General features: G+C 43.9%; 1 protein-coding gene across 2 annotated transcripts in view; it reads left to right on the top strand.

The window, feature by feature from the left end:
* Window positions 1-306: 306 nt before the first annotated feature.
* Window positions 307-26,122, top strand: part of CDH13 (cadherin 13) — a gene marked incomplete at its 3' end in the record, with an annotated part of 1,052,451 nt that continues 1,026,635 nt past the window's right edge. For both annotated transcript variants that reach the window (XM_081106984.1, XM_081106983.1), the window contains exon 1: window positions 307-471. In XM_081106984.1, coding sequence (XP_080963110.1) covers window positions 427-471 — 45 coding nt within the window. In that variant the 5' untranslated portion in view covers window positions 307-426. The remainder of the gene's footprint in view (window positions 472-26,122) is intronic.

The raw sequence follows: 26,122 nt of genomic DNA on the forward strand, positions 1-26,122 counted from the left end.
AACATTTTAATAAAGAGAATCTTTTTGCACTGAGCTGTAAGTGGCCGCCAGTCCCGGGCGCAATTCCATTCTCTTCATAAGTGGAATCTGCTGGCGATGCCCAGCGTGATTTGTGAGGCTGGGCCCCAACAGTCCAAAAAAGCAAATGGGCTGCCTCCTTTGAGGGTCTCGGTTTGCGCGAGGTGCTCGCCCTGTATCTGCCATGCAAAACGAGGGAGCTTTATGAAGGAATCCGTCTTGTAAAGCCATTGGTCCTGGTCATCAGCCTCTACCCAATGCTTTCGTGATGCTGCCGCTGATCTATTTGGGAAGTTGGCTGGCTGGCGAGGCAGAGCCTCTCCTCAAAGCCTGGCTCCCACGGAAAATATGCTCAGTGCAGCCTCGTGCATGAATGAAAACGCCGCCGGGCTCTTCTAGTCGGGCAAAATGCAGCCGAGAACTCCGCTTGCCTTGTGTATTCTCCTGTCCCAGGTAGGGAAGAGGGGCCGCGGGGGCGCGCCCTGCGCCCTGGATCTGCATTCCGATTGCTTGATGCCGGCAGAGTGAGGGGGCTTTCGGGGCGCTAGGGGACTCTGGAGCCCTGGCAAAGACAGCCCTGGGCTTGGAAGGGAGGTCATTCTTCCCAGCCCCAGAGATCCTAGGGCGTCCGGTTACCCACTCCGCCGTGTGTGTGTGTGTGTGTGTGTGTGTGTGTGTGTGTGTGTGTGTGTGGTGTGTACGTGTGCGCGCTCGCTCGCGTGAAGGGGAGAAGGAGAGAGCTCCGGAGTCCTGAGTCCTTTATTTTGCAAGCCGGGGCGACATTCTCGCCTACATCAAGTGGCGTAACTTTGATTCGCCTTCTCCCGGAGGCTAGTGTATTGGAGAAAGACTCAGTTGGAAACGACTCCAAGGAGTCGTTATTTTACCAAGCTCAGCGCGGATCAGGGAAGCGCCGCCTGTGTTGGGATTGTGGGCTGCTCTGCGGCTGGAGAGGATGGCCTGGCATTGCTGACTTCCTGGGGCGCCCAGGCCCCCTCACCCAGCCCGGCGGTGCGCGCTGGAAGGTGCCTCGGGCTAGCCTTGCGCAGCAGCGGCTGCTGCTGTCGCTCAAAGACGCCCGTGGCAATTGCTCCTGCTTGGGGGTCCTTTCCTTCCCCAGCCTCAGGCCGGGAAAGACCGGAGTGCGTCCCCTGTCAGGGCACAGGCCCCAACCCCCTACGCTACACCCCATTTGTCCAGCTAACTGAAGCTTCAGCCCTGAGCCTTGGTTGCTGCCTCTGCTGCTTTCTTGGGCGGGCAGGCAGGCGGGTGCAGAACAGAGAAAAGTTCAAGCCTTGCCCACCGGGCCACAGCTGCCTGTTAACCCTCGGAGGGAAGGAGGGGAGCGCTGCGCTGTGAGGGAAGCGCCCTGAGATTCCTAAAAGGGGACGATGGAGACAGGGTCCTCCAGCAACCACCTATGTATCTGAGAGACCTCTGGAAGTTTGTGTATAGGAAAGCAGTACAACGGAGGTGCTGGAGGCTAAGGGGCACGCCCAGCACTGCTCAGGGACCCAGTCCCCTAGGTCTCCCTGGCAGCCTAGAAGAGGAGGGGAGGAGACAAGGAGTGCCTTGGGTGCTAGAAATGGGTGTTGAGTTTCTGGCCAGGATTCCTGGGTGCCAGGGGAAGAGGCACATGTATGAGTATGTAGGTGAGAGGGAGAGTGAGCAGCTAGGGACCCAGGCAGGGGCAGGTTAGGGTGAGGAGATGCAGTACAGCCTTCTAAGGGGAGACCACTGCTGGGTCCAAGCTAGTGTTGACTTTGGGATTTGACCCATGTCCCATGGAGAGCACTCAGAGTGGGAGTGGCAGTGTGTGATAGTACTTGGAGCCTCCTTCCCCCACTCATACTCCCTTACTCAGTTGTACGCCTCTTCTACCAAGGTTTGCTAGTTGATTCTCTTAGGGTTTCTGTAGCCTTAAGTCCTGCCACAAATCCTATGCCTGTCTATGAGCCAGTTTTCCAGCCTTTTTGGACTAATTATTCCCGAGGCTGTATGTAGGGATACGCAATCCCAATTCAGCAGGGTAGTGCAGAGAATGCTTCTGATTCAGACAGATCTGCTCTGCCATATGCTAGTGGTACCACTCTGGGCAAGTTGCTTAATCTCTCCAAGCTTCCAGATTCTCCACTGTAAAATAATCTTATCACCTTCATAGGCTTGCTAGGCAGATTGTATTGCATTGAAAAGGATGTCCCAGGTAACGCAATTACCATGAGGCCTGGCTCACAGGGAGTTGTCCGTGTCTGGGAGCACTTACCACTACCTTACCTAGGACTTCACAGTCTCTGTGGGCATGCTTTGCCCTCAGTTTGGATTCCAGGGCTTGCCCAAAGTTATGCCTCCTTTTGAACAAGGCAGACCACAGCACCCAGCAATCCTTATGCACTGGGGGCTTCTCACATGATGCCTTTTGCAAAGCAACTGGTGTGTCTCAGCCAAGGCCCAGCTAGCACAGGTGGGTTCTGAAGACTCACAGCTCACTCCGTTCCTTTAAAATGAATTAAATTGCCTGCCCTGAGAAGCATATTTCTCTTTTAGATTATTATGCATAATCAGAGCAAATGTCCACATTAGGTCAGTAATTGATATCCTAGTAGCGGTAGCACCTTGCAGAGAAATCATGCTGGCGCAATCCAGTTACCCAGCAAGAGGCTTGAGTGCAAGGCTCTTGAGGGCCATGGTGGAAAAAGTGGGGGAAGTCTTGGGGGCTTTGAGTCAACAAGAAAAAAAAAAACACTTTCCTGAGGCAGAGAGAAAACAGAAGAAAGGGAAAAACAATGTAATAAAGCAAATTAGTCACTCAGCCCTCATGGTGTTCAGGCAAGCATGTGTGTGTTTTTCCACCTCAGTGGTAAGGTGCTGGGTCCAGCTTTGGAAGATATCAGTCTCTGTAAGTTTATTGGCTAGGTTGCTCTTTTAGGCATTTGGGGTGTGTGTGTGTTGCGGGGGGGGGGGGGGGGGGGCGGGGCAGGGAGAGGAATTCTAACCAACAATGGCTGGGAACTGGCAGAGTTAAACACAATCAGCTCTCTTTTCCCCTGGGTGTTTTGAGAAAGATTGTCCCAGAAGTGGCCTCTGGAATTTGGCTATAATAAAAAAAAGAGTAGCATGAGCTAGAAATTCCACTGTAAATATGATTCCCCCTCCCATATTTGGGTATCACAACTAGCCAAAAGTTCTAACAATAAGTGAGTAATCCTCCAAGAATTAGGATTTTAGGGAGTGGTTCAGGTTTGGAGAGCATTCACTTAGGAGTGACTACAAATGTTCCACAGAATTCTGAGGTGTTGATTTTAAAATGGGAAGTCCTTTCTTGGAGTCAGAATCTTGGCTTTCAGGATTTTAAGTGAGAATCAGTGTCTTCTAGTGCCCCTTCAACTTCCTATATTATATTCGAAGGGCAGTGTTTTTTTGCAGAACCATTTTGATGAGGATAAAAGATTGAGGGTTGCAGAGAGTACTCCTGCCCTGAGAAGGGTTCAGCATGTAGCAGCCTATGAGGCTTCAATAGCCCTGGGGAAACAGAGATATACGTGGTGAAAGGAATTAAAGTGGTAGAGTTAATGTGTCTGAAAATTTTTTTAGCAAGTCCCCAAAGACATTTAATAAATTGCAAGGCTGAATATGTGATCTGGAATTTATGTAATGCCATAGTCTGTATTAAAAGCCTCAATAGTCAGTCATTTTAGCTAACCTCTCCTACTCTGTCTCCCCCCTCCTCCCCTTTTTTAATTTTTAGCCCTTGGGTTTTCCATTAAACAAAATCTATTTCTAGAAGTATTCTGTATGTGTTAAAACTGCCCAACAAACCAATGTACCCAATAACTGCATTATCTGTAAGTACCAGCATTTAGATGTGTACATGGAGTCTCAGTCTGAAGTTCACTGTTTAGGTAAAAGTTCAGCTACACTCTTGAGGATATCCTTCTTTCTTTCCCTCCTTTCAAAAAAAAACCCACACAAAACAACAAAACAAAACAAAGCAAAAAAAAAAAATAGTTCTTTGAGGAGTAGAGTTAATTTCTATTTCGTGGGAAGTAAGGCAAAGGAGAGAAAAAAACCACTATGGATTCAATTCATATATGAATGACATATCATCTAAATAGCCAATAATATGTCCTAATTATCTTTCTCTCTGTATGTGACTATGTGTGTGTGAGTGTCTATCTCTGCGTGTTTTTATCTTGTTTTAATATCTGTTGAAAAATTTCTCCAGAAGAGGGCTCCATCCACAGCATTACAAAATTCTGAATCTACAGCTCATATTTTAAAGAACTTCAGTATAGCAGCTCCATTAAAACCAAACTAGTTTCCTATTCCCAATTATTTGCTACGAGAAGTCCTGTCATTTTGCACTGAGTATCTTTCCTTGTTTTTTTTTTCCTTCCTTTTTTCCCTATTATAGTTGCTTCTGTTTGATTTTATTCTTCAACTATGTATCCCCTCTGAGTATTAGAGCAAGAAACATTTCAAAGACCTCTGTAGACAATACAATATGAAATGCAAGGAAGTTCTGAAATTTCCTGGCATTTGACTACAGTTGGACCTAGCTTACTCTTCAGGCAGCCAAAAGGCAGGCACAGTTCTGCCTGTGAAAGGAGATAATCTGCCCCATTAGGTAACTACCCAGAAGAGTGAGTCATGAGGCAGATCCGCTCACCCTTCAACACCAGTTGAAAAAGAGAGGGAAATATCAATCTGTCATCCAATTACAATAATCAGTTGGACAGAATCAAATCAAGTGACCAGTGGTTTTGGCAATGTTTCCACTTAGCTGTCTGCAAGGTGCCCACACGCCTGGGAGGATCTGACCCTCCTGACAGATGCTGCCAATACAATTCCTCACAGCCTGTCTCCTCTGCAGCCACCCAGGGGATCCCGGGCCTGGATCCCCCTACCTGAGCAGACTGTACAAAGGATGACTAGCTGGACTGTAGGATCCCCTGCACCATCACCATATACTAAGTATTGGCTTTATTTTTGGGTTAGGGTAGAAAACTACTTTCTCTACTGGGAGAAGCAGCTAAGAGCAGGCTAGAGAAGAAAGAAATGATCTTTCAAACTTGAAATGCAGACTGATCCAGGTTTCATGGAGGTGAATGGTCATCCTTTGGTTTAGCAGATTGAACCTTGCAATATCAGTTTGATGGTGCTGAAGCCCATCCATCTCAGTTCTGCAAATCTGGCTTCAGGGTAGAGGTTACAGAGTGACAGCCACAGGCCAAATGTAGCTCATGGATGTATCTCTTTGGCCCAAATGTTTTGTACAGTGGGACATTGTACATTAAAAACAAGTCTAGGTTTCTTGCATTTCTTAAAATCTCAGAAAATCAGGCAACCCTAGAGCTGCATTTTTACATGGCCACACCATTGGAGCTGAGTCACTACTCTCCTTTAGGGAGGACATGCCTCTGAAGTTTGTCACAGTCCCCACCTCTCCCTACTATTTACCTAGCCCCGTGGTCGCCAAACTGCGGCTCGAGAGTCACATGCGGCTCTTTGGCCCCTTGAGTATGGCTCTTCCACAAAATACCACATGTGGGTGCGCATGTACAGTGCGATTGAAACTTTGTGGCCCATGCGCAGAAGTCGGTATTTTGTGGTACTTTGGCCACACTAAAGGGGCCAAAGAGCCGCATGTGGCTCGTGAACCGCAGTTTGCCAAGCCACAGTTTGCCGACCACTGACCTAGCCCATTGTCCGCCCTGATTTTATCATGTTGCCCCTAGAGCCATTTGTATTGGGAGTGTCTGCTTTCCAAAAATTTTTGGCTTCATCAAATTTATGGAGTTAATTTTTCAGTGATAGGCTATTTTAAAAGTTTCTTTTTGATTGTTCTGATTGAATCCCATTTATGTTCACTTTGGAAGAACATGACCAAGGGGATTATACCTTCTTTTTGAGAATTTTATTACCATCAGCGCCACTGGGTGATTAGGTGGTATCCAGAGCAACATAACATCCAGACCATTGTTTCATGTAGAATAGTTACACCCAGGGAAGTGACACACCGCAGCTTTGAGGCAGTCTGAGAGCTGGAATAACCAGCAGATTGGTTCACCCAACACATTATTATGCATCGGCAGCCAAGGGGCTCTGGGACCACTGGATAATATGTAGGCTCTAGTGCACTGGGCGCAGCGTTATACAGAGAGCATCAATGCCCTTAGAGTACAGTGACACACTGGGCACTGGCCTCCCATCAGCACTGCTCACCCGCAGTGTGAGTATAACCAGGACATCACAAAAACGACTTGCCTTAGCCCTGCAGGGTACTCTGGACGCACCGAGCTAACAGGAAGAGCATTCGTAACTTCAGGGTAATATCAGCTCCATAATTTTGTTGCCTAAAGTACTTTTATACACAGGGCATTGTTACCCCTAGCACTACCGGGAATTTGTGTAACCGTTTTTAACAGTTAACACCCACCACAGCACATATATAGCGTTAATGCTGTAATTAATGTTCTCTGGCTCTGTAAATACTAGACAAATTTGTCCACTCATCCCATTCTAGCAGGTAAGCCTCAGATAATTCCTGTTTTCCATAAGTACAGACCCCAAAGGTTAGGGTAACAGTAACTACACACACATACAGAAACAAAAAGTAATTGTTTTTCCTCTGTCAGCTGCCAACAGAAGTCAAATTCCTGAAAATTAGCATTAGCAATAGGCAGGTTTTGACATGTCATGTCTCATTTCAAAGGCCCCACTGAGTGTCACCCGATCTGCACAAAGCCCCTGTGTCTCCCAGCTGAGCACAGACTGGGCTGGGTGGAGGGCAGCAGCTGCTCAGCCTAGAGCGGCCCTGCCACATGCCTGGGCAGGGCCAGGAAATGAGCTCAGCCTCTGAGGAACCTGGGGACCCTGCAAGGAATGTGGCAGCCTCCATCCCTGCCTTATGCAGCCTGCAGGCCAAAGTCTCTTTCCTCTGGGAGTGGCAGGGAACCGCTTTTCCACGTGCCCCAGGAGCTGGTACCTGCAAATGCCTGAAGCTTGAGCTTCTGTGATAATCTTCCTGTTAATTGATGTGGGGGTCTGTGGAAAGCTGTTGGATTCTGCCAGCAGAACCCATAGCTGAGTCAGGCCACGCCTTCAACTGCCATAAGCTGCTGAGCATCTGGGATCATCTCACCCCAGGGTTATAAACTCTGGCTTACGGGCCAATTCCTGCCTGCAGCCTGTTTCTATGAATAGTTTTATTGGAACACAGCCATGCCCACTTGTTTATATAATTGTCTATGGCTGTGCTTGTGCTATAACAACAGAGTTGACACCATATGGCCTACCAAGCCTAAAATATTTACTATTTGGCCCTTTACAGAAAAAGATGTCTGACTTCTACTCTGACTCAAAATTACAGCGAGAGAGGCTGCAGAGAGCCTTCTCTAAGGGTAGGAGGGCTTTAAGGGTCTGGCCATTAGGGATTGTTCCCCCTAAGCCCCAAACAGTCTAACAACTTGACTTCATGGGCATTCATTCACCTGGGACCAAATGGATTCAATAAATATCTATGATATCCATAGAAGACCTAGTATGTTCTCAGGGTACAGTTGCTAGGAAGGGGCTCAGACCCCAAGGTATCCCCTGGCAGGGGACATAAATATCAGTTGATGAATAATTCAAAACAAGAGACAACTGCTATGAGGGAAGGAAACAATTGTGTGAGATAATGCCATAATATATATTTTGCTTGTCTGTGCCTTGTCTTTCTCCCCCACTAAGATGTAAGCTCCATTATAGTACATGTTGCTCTCTGAGTGGTTCTGTATTCCTAGTGTCTGGAACAGTACCTACCATATAGTTGGCTCTCCATTAACATGAGTGAATGAGAGAATGAATGAGTGAATGAATGAATGAATGAATGAATATAAGACAAGCATTAGACCCAGATGAAGGATCTGGGAGGCTTCCCTGATAGCCTGATGCCCAAGTTACAGTCTAAAGGAGTAGTGAGGAAGGAACAGTACAGGGTGTGGGCTGGGATAAGCATTCAGAGCAGAAGACACAGCTTGGTGGAAGTCCCTGGGCAGGAGGAGACATGGCACAGCTCAAAGAGAGTGATGTGAGAAGCAGCTAGCGCCGCTGGGGCCTTGCCAGCCACTGCAAGGATTTTGGTGTTTGTCCTGGAGCAATGAGCAGCCATTGCAAGTAATATGGGGAAGATACAGTGTGACAAGGTCACCCTGGCTGCAGGGTAGCAAATGGATTGTAACTGGGTACGAGTGGAAGGGAGGAGCCAGTGTAAGCCTGAGATCATGGGAAGAATCTAGATGAGTAAGTGACAGTGCCGATGAGAGTAGACACATGGTACTCAGAGCATCCAGGAGATATTTAGGGAAGAACTTGGCAGGGCATAATAACTGGGTTTGGAGAGGACAGAGCGAGGGCCAGGGAGGGGTTAAGGATGCAAGCTAGAGTTCTGACTCTCAGTCGGCAGGACGGTAGAACCACTGGCCCAAACAAGGAACCCAGGTGTTTGACGCAGTAAACAGGGTCTGAGGGCCATTTCCATGGGAGTGTTAGCCAGGCTGCAGTAATGCTCCTTAAGAGAGGCATCCAGGGCCCCAGTTACACGGGTGCCCACAGATCCTATCTGTGCTTGCATCTGAGATGGGCACTGTGGAGGCCTGGAAATGCCCTTGACTAGAGAGACTAATGTGTAGCCTCTATAATTAACCAATCTTGGAGGCTTTTCATGCAAAAGATATTTGAGTGAAACATTGCCAAGGCATTTAATCGTTTCTTGAACATTCAATCAGCAGCACTAGAAATATTTCTTACTTGAAGCAAATAATGATCCACTACTTTCAGCAATCACTTTGCGAATGCTAACAAACCTTTGTTTCAGCATATTGGATACAGCCTTGCTGACTCCATGTTTCCAGGCCTCACAGCAGAATGTTCCCTGCGTGCCAGTCAGTGGTGTGCTAGTAAATGTTAACATGGGCTCTCTTAAAAAACAGCAACAGCAACCAGCAGCACAGTGACATTATCCTCCCAAGGTGGGGAAGGTACAGTTGTCCACTCGCTAAGTATTTATAGAGGCATTTAGAGAATTCATAGGTAACGCAAGTGGAATTGAAACCTGCTCTCATGGGGCTTATAGTCTACTGAGGGCATCCAATGAGAAACAAGAAAATAAATAGCTGAAATAATGTAAATTTGGTAACTGTTACAATAGGAAACACTAGGGGCTAAATTAGTACTTGGGGAAGGGTAGCTGTGCCCTCCTTCTTTCCTTCCATCTTTCCTCCCTCTCTTCTTTCCATATTTTCTTTTATCCTTCCCATAATTTTTAATATTGACCAAATGCCAAGAGTGCTGGCAATTTGGGGACCCAGAGATTAATTCAACATAGTCTTGGTCCTCAAGGGAAAATTATGGAGGTTAATCAGGGCCTACAGGTTGCCTGGATCCAGAGGAGCAAACATCTTGCACTTCTGAGCTTGTGAGATGTGAGTTTAAATCCTGGCCTATGACCTCATTTATATGTGGAATCTAATGAACAAAATAAACTGATGAACAAAATAGGTCTAGAGACTTGGAAGCATGGAACAGATTGACAGATCTCAGAGGGAAGGGGAGAGGGAGGATGGAAAGAAATTAACCAAAGAATTTATATGCGTATATGCATTGCCCATGGACACAGACAGTTGTGTGTTGAAGGCCTAGGGCAGGGCAGGAGCCGGTGGAGGAGGGTAATGGGGGGAAAATGGGGGACATCTGTAATACTCTCAACAATGAAAATAAATTTTAAAAAATCCTGGCCCCGCCATTTGCATGCTATGTGAACTCAGATAAGTTACTTTACTTTCCTCCTCATCTGTTTCCTCCTGTGTCTAAACAAAAAGAGAGAAGCTATACTTCCCAGCAGGTTTTTCATGAGAATTAAATGAGTGTAAGCTCATGTCTTCATCTCACTATTGGCAAATGCTAGGTGCAGAAGGAAGGTTGGTTGTATTAACTTTAGCGCAGTGTTCCAAGGGAGTTTATGGCTTGAAGGTGTCATGGCGCCTTGGTCTTGAGCATCCTACTAACTTAGAGGGGGGAAATGCATGTGTATTTTAAAATCCACAGACATTTAAGAAAGTAAAGTTTGTTCCCTAGAGAAGGATTTGCCAGTTCACATCATATTGGTAGCTCCACAAAGATTGTTCCCCTGGGGATTTCATGCCTCATAAAATCATTTGATCTGATGGGATCTTATCTTCTAGATATATCTTCCCAGCATCTTTCTTCCAGGAGGCTTTATCAGGACAGTATGTGTGTGGATGTATGTAGTAGTATCATGAGCACTTATGATTATTATTATTTAAAATGCATAAAAATAACTGTGGTAAATTTACTGTACTGTACAATTTTCTGCTATGTGCCAGTTGCATGCATTATCTCAAATTGTTGCTGCAATCCATAGAAATTCTTATATATGAAAAAAAAGAAGTTCATGATCTCTCTTATATGTGGAATCTAATGAACAAAATAAACTGACAAACAAAATAGATCCAGAGACATGAAAGCATGGAAAAGACTATTCTTATCTCTATCTATATATATAAAAGCCTAAGCAACCGTTACGACTGAACAACTGGAACAACTGGAATGACTGATCAACCAGTTGCTATGATGCACACTGGGGGCAGATGCTCAACACAGGAGCTGTCCCCTGGTGGTCAGTGCACTCCTAGAGCCAACCTCCCACAGCCCCTCCCCTCAGCCAGCTGGCAAACCTCCCACAGCCCCTCCCCCCAGGCCAGCCAGCTGACCTCTTGGGGTCCCTCCCCCTGGCCAGTTGACCCCCCAATAGGCCTCGATCGCTAGCCAGGCCGAGGGACCCCACCCGTGCACGAATTTGTGCACTGGGCCTCTAGTTTTATATATAAAGAAAAATTCAGAATGGTTGGTTATTTGCCTAAGGCCACACAGAGCTATTTCATTGTGCCTGAGTCCTTGCTTTTGACTGGGACAAACAATCCACCCACATTGCATGCTTCCCCCAGCAATAATGGCCATTCCAGTAAGAACCTAGTTGCCCTGAGAACTGTGGTACTTCTTGAGGACTCACACATCACTGGATTATTTCACATTGACTTTGGTCAAGGTAACAATGCTGGTAGTCAACTATGGAACATAATTCTCAGGTCACCCCTAAAATATATAATAATTTAGCTTTTGTAGTAATTATCTGGACTACAATTCTTAAGGCCTTCTGGCCACTCAAAGATATATTGGTGTTTTGGATTGAGTTCACAGGCTTGGATGCAGGGAGCTGGTATGGGAGATAATCCCAGGGACAGAAGTGAGAAGTGTGAAATAAGAAAGCAAGCAAGCCAATAAAGACTGTGCCACTGAGCTGGTTACTGTCCATGGGTCATTACTTCTGGAAGAACTGTGTAAAACTCACTTCAGAATGGTCTCTTTGCAAGAAAGAAGGCTGGGGTATATATTCACCTACATTCATCTTCCATTTGTAAAGGGTGGCCCCTGGCACCATTAATTCCTCTGTGCTTCCCTGTTCAGCCTTTGTGGTTCTCGGGGAGCAACTACGGTTTTGGAGAAGTCCGGAGCAGAAGCACGGAGAGGCATGACAGGTGCTTGGAATGGCAGTATATGTTTAGTGAGGGCATGAGTGTGTAAGAGATTCTATTTGCCATCATTATGTGCTACTGCAAACTTCCTCAGTGGAACTAATGATGGAGGGAAGTTATGATTGTTGTTTTCTTAAACCCTTCAGATTTGGTTTAGCACCTACCTGCAGATACTCTCTTTCTCACTAGATGGTACCAGTTTACCAATGCCTACCTTAGGGCTTCATTTTAGACTCACTATTTTTAAACACTTGTAAGGAATAAGTGAGTTGAGGTTGGAGGAACAGAATATGGGTGTTTTGGGGATAGAAGATGAGAGAAAAGTGGTGGTTGTCTAAACAATTACCCTCATTCATTCATTCTCTGGCAAATCTTACAGACCACCTGCTAAGCCCTCAACACTCTTCTCAGCATTGGGAATACAGAAGTGAACAGTGCACCCCAAGTATCTGCCCCTGTGAACCTCCATAATGGTTGGGGGAGAGATAATAAAAAATGGACAGGTAGATACATGATGTCTGTCAGGTGGTGACAAATGCTATGGAAACCGACAAAGCAGGCAAAGGGATGGACAGGGGTCGGGAGGAGCACAGCCCTTCTCTTATCTGTCTGTCCTGTTGGCTGGTAGCAACAGATTATTTCCATCTGTTTTCTAAACCCAATTCTGCCCCCAATCTCTTATGATTATGCTTATATGGTTTATTTTCAAAATGAGACTGTGAGCTTGTGGAGGGCAGAAGTGGTGCTTGGCCAACTGGAAGCTACTGCAGCCTAATGCCCGACTCAACTGCCTGTTGTTGGTTGATTTCATTTGTCTGAAATCATTTGAATTGTTGCTGTTGTAGGCACACAATAGAGTCTTTACTCAGGGGTTAGATTATAACGTCAAGGTTTACGGCAAACAGTTATAATTAACCTTGAAATCTCTTAAGTTTCCCTTTAAATTTCAGTGTGTTTGGTTTTGTATATGCAACCTGTACTATGATCAATATGTAACTGTATAATGCATGCAGAAATGTACAGTGTATAATAAAGAATATACACATGATATAATTTTACAGTATTTAATTGCAGGGCTTAAATTGTGTTTTGTTTTTTCTTTCTTTCTCTTTTTGGTGGAAGATCTGGATTTTCATTAGTTAAACATGCATATGATAAGACTTTATTCATTTAAGCTGGTTTCCTAATCATATAATTCCCACCAGACTGTGCACTGGGGAGGGCAAGAGCTGTGCGCTCTGCGCTCTATTGATCTTTGGATTCCCACCACCAGTCATATGCTCTGGGGCAGAGGAACAGCATACTAGAAATTAAAGCAGCAGTAGCAATAAAGGAAGTTGGCATCTAAATAGTACTTAGTATAAGGTAGGCCCTGTGTGAGTACTTTAGATGTATTTACTAGTACATTTAATCCTCCTAATGACTTTCTGGTATCTACTATGATTTTAATTCCATTTCACAGATGGGGAAATTCCGGGGGAACTTGATAAAGAACACACAGCTTTTGAACTCTGGAACTGAGATTCAACCGTAGGCAGTCCTGGACACAAAAGGCTACATGCTGTGTGATTGCATGAATTGAAAAGAATTATCTAGAACAGGCAAATCCATGGAGACAGGAAAGTAGATGAGTCGTTGCCTAGGGCCTTGGAATAGGGAGTGACTGCTAATGGGTATGGGATTTCTTTTGTGGGCGGTGGACATGTTCTGAAACTAGATAATAGTGATGGCTATACAACCCTGTGAATATACTAAGAACCACAGAATTGTATATTTTAATAGGGTGAGCTTTATAGTATTTGAAGTATGTCTCATTATACAAGCAAGCTGGCAATTTAATGTCAGGGCCACTCTGAGCACATACAACCCTTTCTACACCGCATGCTAGTGGTATTCTACCTCATTACTTACTGTATATCAACTCAAAAGGTCCCTGGCATTCACCCCATTTCAGAGATCAAAAAATTGAGTCAGAAAGATGCTGAGAATCTTGGACTGATAAGTGACCCAGGCAGTTCTGAGTCACACCAGTTTTTATATCTGTTTCATTCATTAAAAGCAATCCTAGCTGTCCAGAGCTGCAGTTAACATGGGCCCTTTATAAAGCAACTAGTGGCCCAGTGCTCAGATTCGTTCACATTGAAAGAAAATTAATTAGAAGAAATATTTTAATATCACTATTCACCCTTTCTCTATAATAGAAGTGTCAACCAAATTCATGATCGACAATGACAGATTGAAACACACACGTGTGATTGGCGCCAGCAAGAGCTTTATATGTATAGATAAACTTTTTAAATTAGACCTGCTTTCTGATTTAGCTAAACTTTTTCCAGCCTACTGAAGCACCCCAACTTCTCTTTCTGGTAATTGTCAGCAACACAGCAGTAATATCAACACAAAGCAGATTATTATTGTAGATCACGCAGGGAGAACAAAGGGTAAAATATTTAACTGTAGCAGTGATTGACTATATTCTGCGCAGTGAGAAGACCTGCAGTCACTTTCAAGTTCCACCATTTCTTACTTCTTTTCAGTTGGGTCAAGTTTCTAAACTTTCTAAATCTCCATTTTTCAGCTAATGAAAAGAAAATAGGATTCTACCGAGTCTCCTATCTACCTACTCCAGGACTTCTGTGAGGATCAAATGAGATGAGGCATGGGAAAACACTTCACAAACATTTGGTTAAAGTGTAAAATGTTTGCACCTGGCTATAAAGCAACTTGGGTTCCTGGGCTGAAGAAACTGCAAGGAGGCTAGTCGCTAGGGAGAAGAAGCCTGACTTTGCTACTTGAAGTCATTACCTGGCTCCCACAGTGATGTTTCTGGGCAGGGCTGGACTTTGGGCCCCATTTTGCACCATGGGGTCTTGACAGTGTTGGCTGCGATTTGGTGGGGTGTCACTCTAGGGTGGTGGCAGGGCCTGTGTCCCACTTGGGGGAAGTCGAGTGTTGGTTTGTTGGCACCAGGTCCGCAGTGCCATTTCTTTTTAAATGGCCAGTGTGTGTCATGGCAGCTCCTGCATTGAGCATCTGCCCCCTGGTGGTCAGTGCGCATCATAGCTACTGGTTAGATGGTCAGACGGACACTTAGGCTTTTATATATAGAGATGGGTGTATTTTCATTGTTACAAATTGAACACAATTAAAGCATAGTGATTAATCGCAAAAACAATATGTAATTATATGTATGTGTTTTCCGATGGTCTTAGGCGACCCCTGTGAAAGGGTCGTTTGACCCCCCAAAGGGGTTGCGACCCACAGGTTGAGAACCACTGGCCTGTAGCCATTGGAGTTTGAAGCTCATCCAGAATAATTCTTTGTGTGCCATTGTGAATCTTTACCAATCCTTTTAGTATCTCCCTATGATTCTTACTCATGAAGCGCAGTCTAAACCAGTGGTTCCCAACTGAGGGCAATCATGCCCCTCGGGACGTGTGGAAATGTCTGGGGACATCTTGGATTGTCACAGTACGGGAGAGGGTACTGGCATTTAGTGGATGAGGCCCGGGATGCTGCTCAACATCCTACAGTGCCCAGGACAGCCCCCACCACAAAGAATTATCCCCACCCAAATACCAATAGTGCGATGTTGAGAGAATCTGGTCTAACTAGAGCTTCATATATACCCAGCACTCTCAGGCCTTTATTATTTTTTTAATCTCTACCCCATCCTGTTCTTACTAGGAAGCCAGAATCCAGAGTTGGGTCTGTGAAAAGTTAATGAGTAGAAAGCTACTATACATAGTACATGTATAATTTTTCAAGTGGTAAAACCATAACTCACAGGTAAATGTAAATATGAATTCACTAATTTATGAGGACACCAGTAAGATGCTATGGCAATTTAAAAAGCCATTCTGTAACTGGACAATCAATGGGTCTGTGCTGCCTGTCACAACTTGAGCCAATTCAGCAGAGACAGGATTGAATCATATATGAGCATTTATTCCAATAATGCCAGCAGTATGGGAGAGCAATAGGTCATCCACAAAAATCTGCTCTGCCCTCCCCCACCCCCCCATAAACCAGATGCTTATTTTGGGTAGAAGGACAAAGATGATGCCAAATGGGCAGTTTAAAAATAATGTGGGCTGGGGATTTGCAAAAACCTGGGAGTATGCAAAGGGCTAGGGGTCTTCAAAGGGCTGGCGATATGGAAAGGGCTGGAGGCTCTGATTTCTGCAACAAGGTTGTTAATCTTTCCATTATAATAGGCAGCACTGAGATGTGGATGATGGGCCACATATCCAGGTGAGCTCCCAGGTCCCAGGTGCAACTCTCAGCCAGGTTAGAATGTGCTTTCTTCAGAACAAAACAGCCATAGTTAAAAGAGCATGATTACTATTTCCTATAATTGTACCTGGTCCCCAATATTCTATTTCTGCCCCTAACAATTTAAGAAGCTGAGTTTTTATGAGCAATTTGACAAAGAAACATCAGTATGAGATTGCTGAATTAGAGAAAAAAAGCAAGTTAATGTGCAGCGTATCTAAACCTTTGGGGTTATCGGTTCCATTAGACAGAAATTATTTTCATCATTTTCTGAACAAAAATCAACAACTAACTGGTCATTTCACTAAGTTGGGGTCTTTGACCAACAGCAAACAATGAGATGAACTGAGAATATGCTCCTAGACATCTTCTGGTATCCTTTGTCCCCAAATGATATTCAAACGATTTCCATCAATCATTTTGTCCTTGTTTACAATCTTTGGTTAATTTTTTTCTGATGTCTCAAACACATAGCTTTTTATTTACTAGTGCTGCCTTGGTAGAAATGGTCTATAAAATGTGGAGCTAAGAAGTGGAAGTAGGTTGAGGTCTAGAGGGTGGTGGGTGGAGACGTTATAGTAGGTCTAGGTGACAGCATGCATAAATGCCATTTGTTACCTGCCTTTGAAGAAGTGTACGCTGTTCTAGATGCTTTCACGCAACACTGTTAGGTGGGTTTTACTACCATCCCCATATACAGATGTGGAAAGTGAGTCAGAAGGAGAATCAGAATGTCAACAGCAGAAGTGGGTAGAGTAAGGAGAAAACAGTGTGGGATCCAGACTGTAGGGGAAGAAATAGAATTTAGCCAGTTAGAGAAAGAAGGGAGGATGTTACAAAATGGAGCAAGGAGGAGTCCAAATTTGAGGCAGAAATACTCATAGCATGTTCAGGGGCAATAAGGAGGCTCTTCTGTGTGATAATGAATGTGAATGCAATGTGAAATTGGATTACAGCTATTAATAGGATCAGTGTTATTTTAGCCAAATGATCTTTCTATTGCTACATGACAGTGACTGGCAATACAACATGGTGGTTAAGAGCCCAGGCCTTGGGGGAAGGTGGAATTGCAGTTTGAACCAAAGCTCAGTCACTGCAGGGCTGTGTGTCCAGGGGCAAATTTATTAACCTATCTGTGTCCTGTTACCAGACCTATTAAATGAGGACAATGATACCTACCTGATACTGCTGGGATGGGGATTCAACACAACCCTGAAGAATCTTAGTCCTTGATGATTAATGTCCTTGGAGAATGGAAGTTGGTACTTTGAAAAGAAGATTCTAAGAGAAGGCTTTAATGCAATTAATTAATCTGGGAGGTGATTCAGGGAAAACTGGGGAGGTGAGGCAAGGAAGGGGAGGGGCAACCACATGAATGGTCTGTTATTCAGCCAGTTGCTACAGTGGGTGCATGGACCTTAATTCCCCTGGGGACCTTTGGGAGCAAGTGTAGAACAGTTCAGAGCCATCCCACCTGAGGGGCATGGGAGCTTTGGACTTTATGTCACAAATCTGAGTGGGGCTGCCCCAGGTGGCATTGATTTTGAACACTACTGGACTGCTGGATATGGACTTTGGTCCCAGAGAAAGACCTCAACAGAAGTGTGGATTTCTGCAGGGGAAAGTTGGGCCAGCCCTCTAATGGAAAGCCTAGCGCAGTGGTTCTCAACCTTCTGGCCCTTTAAATACAGTTCCTCATGTTGTGACCCAACCATAAAATTATTTTCGTTGCTACTTCATAAGTATAATGTTGCTACTGTTATGATTTGTAATGTAAATATCTGATATGCAGGATGGTCTTAGGCGACCCCTGTGAAAGGGTCGGTCAACCGCCAAACGGGTTGCGACCCACAGGTTGAGAACCGCTGGCCTAGAGGGATGTGGCTTGGAGGTGTCTGGGAAGCCCTCAGCACCTGCTAGAGCAGTGGTTCTCAACCTTCGCTGCACATTAGAATCACCTGGGAATCTTTTTAAAATCCTGATTTCTAGGCCCCATCCTCCGGAAATTCTGTTTCTTTGTTATGGGGTGAAGCCACAACATTAGTAACAAAGAAACAGACTATCTAAATCAGTGGTTCTCAACCTTGGCTGCACATTAGAATCACCTGGGAATCTTTTTAAATTCATCCCATAACAAAGAAACAGACTTTCCGGAGGATGAGGCCCAGAAATCATGATTTTAAAAAGATTCCCACGTGATTCTAATGTGTAGCTAAGGTTGAGAACTACTGTGCTAGAGTCAGTATCAAAAGTCATAAGAACAGTAATACCCTTTATGCCAGTAATCTACATCTGAGAAATTAAAGAAACAGCTAAATACAGAAAAAAATATAGAAACATTCTCTGCATTACATGTGGTAGTCCAAATTGGAAATAACAATAGTCAGCATCTATCAAGTGTTTGCCAGGTACTTGGCTCTCCTAAGTGCTCAACAAATAAAATACATTTCTAGCAAATGGAAACTGGCTAAGTGGTTCAATGGAATATTGCATAGCCATTGAAGAGGGTGGTTATTAAGACAATAATGACATGACAAAGTCAGATAAGTGAAAAATTAATACTGAACAGAAGACTGTGTATAGAGTAGGATTCCTACTAAGCAAAAAATAACATTAAATTCAAAAAGACTCTATGTAGGAGAAAAGGAGTGGATTCTGAAAGGAAATTTATCAAAATCTTAATTGCAGTTTTGTTCATGTAATGGGTTTGTGAGTGATATTCCCCTCTAGTTTACAAATCTTTATTGATGTGCATGTATTACATTTATAATAAAAATATAATAAAGTAGAAAAAGTGAAAAGAAAAATACATCTAAAAAATAGGTTGTGGAGATCCATTAGCTGTTTTGAAGAGGGAATAACATAATGGAAAATGATATTTCAGGAAAATTAATCTGGGAATGGTGTGGAAGATGGATTGAATTGGCAAAGACCCAATGTAAGAAGACCAGCTTGCAAACTAGTAAGGGTCGGGTCATAGGGAGTATGGGAAGGAAAGAGCCAATTTTAGAGGCTTGGTGTTGAATAGGATGATGGAGAAGAAAGAGAAAAATACCAGAAATGATCCCAAGATTTTAAGGCTAATTAAGTGTGAGAATGACAACAAATATACTAGTATACTGAACACCTCTTTGAGCCAAGTTTCTTTGCATCAGCTGTCTTATTTACACCTAACAACAATCCTATAAATTATTTTCTTAATATTTCTGTTTTGCAAATAAGGTCATAGAAGATCAGAGAAGTAAAATGACTTGTCCAAGATCACACAAAAAAAATATGAGTTCAGATAATTTTTAAATTAACTGGATCAATGGATGGATGGGTAGATAAGGCAGAAGAAATGTAGGCTTATATAATGTCAAAGTAGAAAAGAGGGAATTTCAAGAAGGAAGTTTCAGATATATTAGAAGTAAAGAGAGAAGGGACCTGGGGAAAGCACTAGATTCTGCAAGAAGAAGGGGTCACTGGTTCTCTTTGAGAAGGCCATTCCATTCAGGTAATGGGAAGTAGGCTCAAGCTTCAGGGGAGGCTGAGGGGCCGGGACATTGTGTGGCTCATCTATGAAATGACAGCTCAGACCATATAGGAGATAAAAAAAGTGTAAATGTAAAGAATATATTTCATAATAGAAGGAGGGGTGATATAACAATAAAGGGGAAGGGGGAGGATGGGAAGGAGAAATGGAAAAAGGAAAAGAAATTATTGGATAAGAATGAGGACACCAGACTGTCTGCACTTGAGTCCCAGCTCCATCACCCTGTGACCCTGAGAAAATTCTATAACATTCTTCACCTCCTCTGTAAAATGGGGAGCATAGTAATAACCTCCATCTCACCGGCTTCATGGGAGGATGAACTGAAGAATGTAACACATTGTGAATCAAAACTGGGCAGGGATCCTTATGTCTTAACTGCCACAATAAGTGCCATTTGCTAGTAAAGAGCCACAAGCTTTAGGTCAAGAAACTGAGATAAGTCACTTGGAGAATGTGCCCCAAGAAAGTACAGCTTAAGTCCCAACATTGCACCTCTAGGGAGAGCAAGCGGTCAGCTCTTTTAGGTCAGTTCTCCCATTCTTCAGGAGAAAATAGATTTTGTGCAAGACACTATGCTGGCTTTGTTAGTTGGACCTTCTGTGGTTTGCAATAAATAAAGCATATTGGGTTGTACTGTTGTTGTTGTCGTTGTTGTTGTTTTTTACCAGAATTAATAAACAGAAGCTGCCCATTAAAGCAAAGTTAGAAGGAGTTTTGGAGAGTGGTTAGAGGAGCAAAGTAATGAAGCCCTTCAAAAATCCAAGGGCACAGATGAAGATCCATCAGACCCCAGCAAGCACCCTGAACTCAATGCCCTTTCTCTATTCCAGAAAGTTTTATGCTGTTATAATTGATGCTTGGAGAAGTTTGCACACTGCAGACTCAGCATGAGGGATCCTAAAAGCCTTATTAACCCAGCCACTTAGCCTTTCTGAGCACAGCCCCTACCCTGGCTATTTTGACTCAAAACTAGCTCAGTCCCCAAATGTCCCTGTGTTAGGATGAAGAGGTTCAATTTAAGGGCTTTCTCCAGTGGGTTCTCTTCCCAAATCCCCCTGCCTCTCTAGCGCTGTCTGCTGGCAGGTTTTATTGGCGTTCAGCCTGCTCTCTGCCCGCTCTTCCCCTTTGGGATCATGTACAGTGGGGCCTTGACTTACGAGTTTAATTCATTCCGAGACCGAGCTTGTTAACTCAAATTACTCTGTCAACTCAATGCAAAAAATCGGCTGAGAGACAGCTGGTATCTCAAAAAACTCGTTAGTCGGGACACTCGTAAGTCAAGGCCCCACGGTAACTTTCCAAGGAAGTTTTCTCTTAGGCTGAGCCATCAGGAAGATTGCATCTCTGGGATTGATTCTGCATAGTATAAAGATCCGTCTGTACACCAGACAGTAGAGGCTTCCATTTGCAAGATAACTCCTTTAGGATAGTTGGAAGCCCACTGGGGCAGGGCAGTGAGGAGTTTAAGTAAGAAAGTAAAAAACACAAAACAAAAACAGATGATGAGGGGTGTGCTTTGCCAGGCTAGAATGGGCTTTCTCTTTCTGTGTTAATGAGCCTTATTGGGCACAGCTGGATAGTTGCCTACTTTGGTGGGGAAAGGGTTGTAAAGAGCACTTTCCACTAAAAACATTACCCTGCTGGCAGGAGGGGCCCCATGGAGACACTGTCAGCGTGATATAGTGTCTCCAAGGATAGAACTTTAAATGTGCTTTGGAGATAAGACTAAGAACAGTCATCATCATTTGTGTTCTAATAATAATTATTCAATTAAATGACACTAATAATTAAATTATAAATAAATACATAAATAAATAAATAACAGCTAACATTTATGGAGTACCATCTATGTTTAGGTACTCAGCTAAGTACTTACATACATGATGTCTAATTCAAGGCTCCAAATTTTGGAGCTATTATAATTCATCTCATATAACTAAGGAATTCCCAGCGATCTTCACTCAACCCTCAGGAGGCACATATATCATTTTGCAGATAAGGAAACAGCCTTAGGAACCTTGTTTTCTTTGGTGAATAATTGGCAGAACCAGGATTCAAATTCAGGTCTCCTGACTCTATATGGTTTTATTGGGAGAGAAGAGGTGGCGAATATTCATTAAAAGCCGCTGTGTGTCAGGCCTGGAGAAAAGAGTTTATTGTGCATTGTCTCAGTTCTCAGTCAGGAGGGTGTTCCCACCTTACCGATGAGGAGACTGAGACTCAGAGAGGGGAAGCCATTGGAAGAAAGTCACGCAGGTAGGGATAGAACTGGGGCCTATAGCTTCCCATTCTATCCTGTAGGTTTCTCCCATTTCAATAGGAGAAACAATACCATGTGATTTCCCAGCAGGGACAGTGAGAGGGTGATTCTGGCCTTGACCCTAGGACTTAGAATAGTTAAATTGTTGGTATTGATAATTGAACAGGCTGCTAGAAATGTGATTCTGCCCTGGAGGGAAGATCAGACATGACCAAGAATTCTGGAAGGACCAGTTTTATCCTATCAAAAGAAATTTGGAGTCTTTCATCTTACTTGAAGGCTAGGAGTTCCAATTTGCACTTTGAAAGTAACAACTTGCTGGACCAACCTGTTATTCCTGCCTGCCTCTGCCAGGTCACAGTCCTCAAAACAAAGGTCTCAGAACATGTTCATGTCACAGCACTTTCGAAGGAGATCACTGTCCAGAGCAAAGCTCAAGTCCTGGGGAAGGAGGGTTTGAATTGTAGAGTTGAATTTCCATTTACCTGGAGTCCTGTGCTTTGGAAAAGTATTACTGGTTTGTCATTCTGGACTGTCACCAGTGACACCTCCAGGCTCTGAAAGGTTACAGGAAAATAATAGGCCTTCTGGCAGTTTCCAGCCTGGTTATATTTCTCACCTGGGCCAGGATTGTGTATGTGCTTTTTATTCGTGACAAGATGAGAAGAGCTGGTTAAATAAGAATCAGCTGCTCTTTATACATCTGCTTTTCTGATTGATGGCATCAGAAAGCCATTCATCTGGTTTGAAGATAGACAGGTGGTTGCCTTCACTACACTGTGGGCTTTTGAAGATCTCCCTGTGATGTGATTACAGCAAATACTTAGCTTTTGCTCCAGGGGATAAGGTTGACCTTTGATCCTACTCCTCATTTAAAAAGCACACATCTTGCCTGGCCCAGTGTGACTCAGTGGTTGAGCATCGAACTATGAACCCAGGAGGTCATAGTTCAATTCCCAGTGGGGGCATATGCCCTGGTTACAGGTTCGATCCCCAGTAGGGGGCATGCAGGAGTCAGCTGATCAATGATTCTCTCCTCATATTGATGTTTCCATCTCTCTCTTTATTTCTGAAATCAATAAAAATATATTTTTAAAAATAAAAATAAATAAAAATTACACATCTTGGAAAATGAACCAACCTGAGAAGATGCTGGAAGCTACATTTGCTGCTGAGGTTGGTTGTCAAACCAATTTAACTGGCCTGATTTACCTAGAGTTCTGTTTTTTTCTGATTAAAACTGAGGACCTTTAAAGTCTTTTTTTTCCCCTCTGACAATCTCTAGAGGACATATGGTCTTTTGTGAGTTCCAATGGGAATCCCAGAATCATGCCATGACTGTGGGTTCCCAATGAGGAAAGTGCATTTAACAAAGTGACAATTATAAGATATTCAAGAGCGTTGTCCAAACTGAGAGTGCATGTTCTTTACCCTTCTCATTCATTCATTCCATTGTTTATTCATTCGACATTCATAGAGAACACATCATATGCCAGTTCTGTGGCGGGAACTGGTGATAAGGAGGTGACCAAATTATATTACCTGACTCCAGTATCTTACAAGGCTAAACAGACAAGGCAGGCACCATTGTTAGGATAGGATGAAAGGGCCTGGATGTGCAGCCACTTTGGAAAAGTGTTTGGTTTGGCTTTGATAAGTACCCTCAGACAGTTTTCCAAAGTGGTTGCAAAGAAGGCAGAGTGGGGGCTTCTGAGAACCTGGTTGTGTTTTATTTCTTGAACTCAGTGCTGTTTGCATGGCACCTGTGGAAAACACTGAGCTGCATCCTGAGGCTTTTGCATACTTTCTACAGTGGTTGGTATAATTTAAATGAAAAATAAAGAAATAAGGTGTTAGCTTTGGGCTCTTTGGGAGAATAAGATTGAGGAAGGCTTTCAGGGGGAGATGATGTTTGAACTGGGAGTTGAAGGATCAGTAGGAAGTTAGGTAGACAGAAACTGGAATGGAAATTGCTTACACAGACCCTCGTTAGGAAGGAGGCCATAAATTCAAGGGAGCTGGCCATAGAGGCTTGGGAGAGCTATGAGTTGCTGAAGCCCAGGGTGTGGGGCTAAGGGGGTTGGAGGGGCTGCAGGGAAGGGCTTGGACTGTTTCACAGACAGTATGCCCTGAAGACAGCGGGAACTCTGAGAGATTTTTAAGCAGCAGGGTGACATTGTCAAGCCTGAGTTTCCCAACAATCAGCATGCCTGCATGGGAGTGCAGGATGGGAGACATTTAGGCAACTTTGTAACAGTCCCAGAGAGGAAGGTATCCCATTCCAGGTACTGAGGGAGGAGAGGAGGAGACAGATCAAAGATCAGGAGATATCATGCAATCAGTGAGACTTGTTAATAACTGCAAGGTGGAGGTTGAGGGAAGAGATGGGGAAAAAATCAGGTCTTTCTTCCAGCCCAGACTCTAGTGAGAATCACTTAGAAACACTTGAGCCTAAGAACAGATTCCCTTTATTACATCAAATCACGAAGATTCTCTCGTTAGTCATTCCAGAAACATCTACTTCATGCCCATATGTGCCAGTCAGTGCTGGAGTTTCTTAGGATATCCAGATGGAAGGATATCGTACCTCAAGCATACACCTGTAGAGTGTGAGTAGATAGTAGGTCTGATTCTCTCTGCCTTAAACCTCAGACAGTATGTTTGAGTTTATGCAGTGGTGTAGATTCCTTATGTGATTCAAGGTCAGTTCCCCAGACCTTGCAGTGACAGTGATATGGCATTCCCCAAATCCCGTGCAGAAAGAATCTTTCTTTCCCCTTGAATAGTTTTGAGCCAAGTGCATAACATTACGTGAATGTTTGAAAACTTCTCCTGGTTCTCAGAATGCAATTCTGATGGTGCTGAAGGCTGTCAATTAAATGAAGATTTAGATAAAGGCTGTGTGGGAGAGAGAACGCAATATTCTTAAACCTGATAATGGTTTCCTTCTGTCTGTTTGAAACTCTGGAATAATCCTGATTGACTGGCTCTCTGCTTTGGGCATTCCCATTTACTGGACAATTTAATAACATTTAAAATGTTTGACAACCTTTATTTAGGGGCAGATATCCCCATTGGAGTTGGTAAGTATATTAATGCTGTACAGTTAAAAAGGAGGAACCAGGATTTAAGTAGTTTCTTTTCATATTCAGAACATGTCTCTGCATGTGGAATAGCAAGGAGCGCAGAAGGGGTGAGAACAGGCTCTCACATTATATTAAACATGGGGAACATGTAATGATTGTCATGCGCTGTGCCTCGTGCTAAGTGCTTCTCTCATATCACCTCATTTACTCCTCCCAAAGGCACTGAGGTGGATGCTATGACTGTACCTGTGCTATGCAGGTGAAGTAGCTAAGGCTGATAGCTATGCTACTAATTAGCTGTGGGCTGGTGGTTCTCTGTTCTGTGCTCTGGGCTACTGTTTGGGCTTCGGGAACTGAAGAGGGAATTTAAAAAGAAATCCAAAACAACTTCCCACTATATCAGAAGAGTCATCTGCCCATTCATTCATTCATTTATTCAACACATGTATTGAGTGTCCACTATGTGCCAGGTATGGTTCTAAGCACCAAGAAGGCAGCAATGGACACCACCAAGTCCCTGAAGGATAAAGAGTAATAAGGATGCTTATTTCCATAGTGGTGGAGTATTGTGTGTGAGGGTCCCCAGGAGAGGGGACATTTCAACTGACACCTGCCTGAAGTGGAGGAGACAGGCATGTGGGTCTGTGGGGGAAGGAATATAACAGGTAGAGCGGAGAGCAGTCAAGTATATGTTCCCTGGTATATTCCTGAAATAGTGAGGCAACTACAGTGGCTGGACCAAGAGTTGGAGATGAGATCAAGAGTTAGATAGGTTAGGCCATGGGGAGGCTTTGGATGTTATTCTGAGAGTGATGAAAAACCATTGAGAGGAGGGCAAAGCAGTGACATCATCTGTTGCTATGTGTAGTAGAGGAAGCCTTAGCAATTTACAAGCCTGCAGAAGCTCGCCTCCTCCACAGTCTGTTTTCTTATTTACATACATTACATATAATGTTACATATGTTAACTCTTTTAGTCCACACAACAGCCAATAAAATAGGCATTGCTGTCATTCCTTAGTTTAACAGTGGGGAAACTGAGACTCGGAGTGGGCAAACTGGGAGTGGAAACCATGTTGGAAATAGTCAAACACAATAGGAGGTATGAAGGTGGGTAGAGGCATTCCAAGCAGAGAAATCAATCAGTGATTCAAAGACATAGGTAAGATGGAGAGAGAATGGCTGACTGTTCAAAATGGCTAGAGAGGCAGTGGTGCATCTGGTTGCATTTGAATGGTGTTTCTGTGCACCCTTGGCTCTACTGTGTGTGTGTGTGTGTGTGTGTGTGTATTAATAAGATGATGAGATAGGAGTCTGGAGAGAAAGACACGTTTGTACCTGGTTGCATTTATTTT

Source organism: Myotis nattereri (assembly GCF_964212035.1).
Source record: "Myotis nattereri genome assembly, chromosome: 15".
NCBI lineage: Eukaryota > Metazoa > Chordata > Mammalia > Chiroptera > Vespertilionidae > Myotis > Myotis nattereri.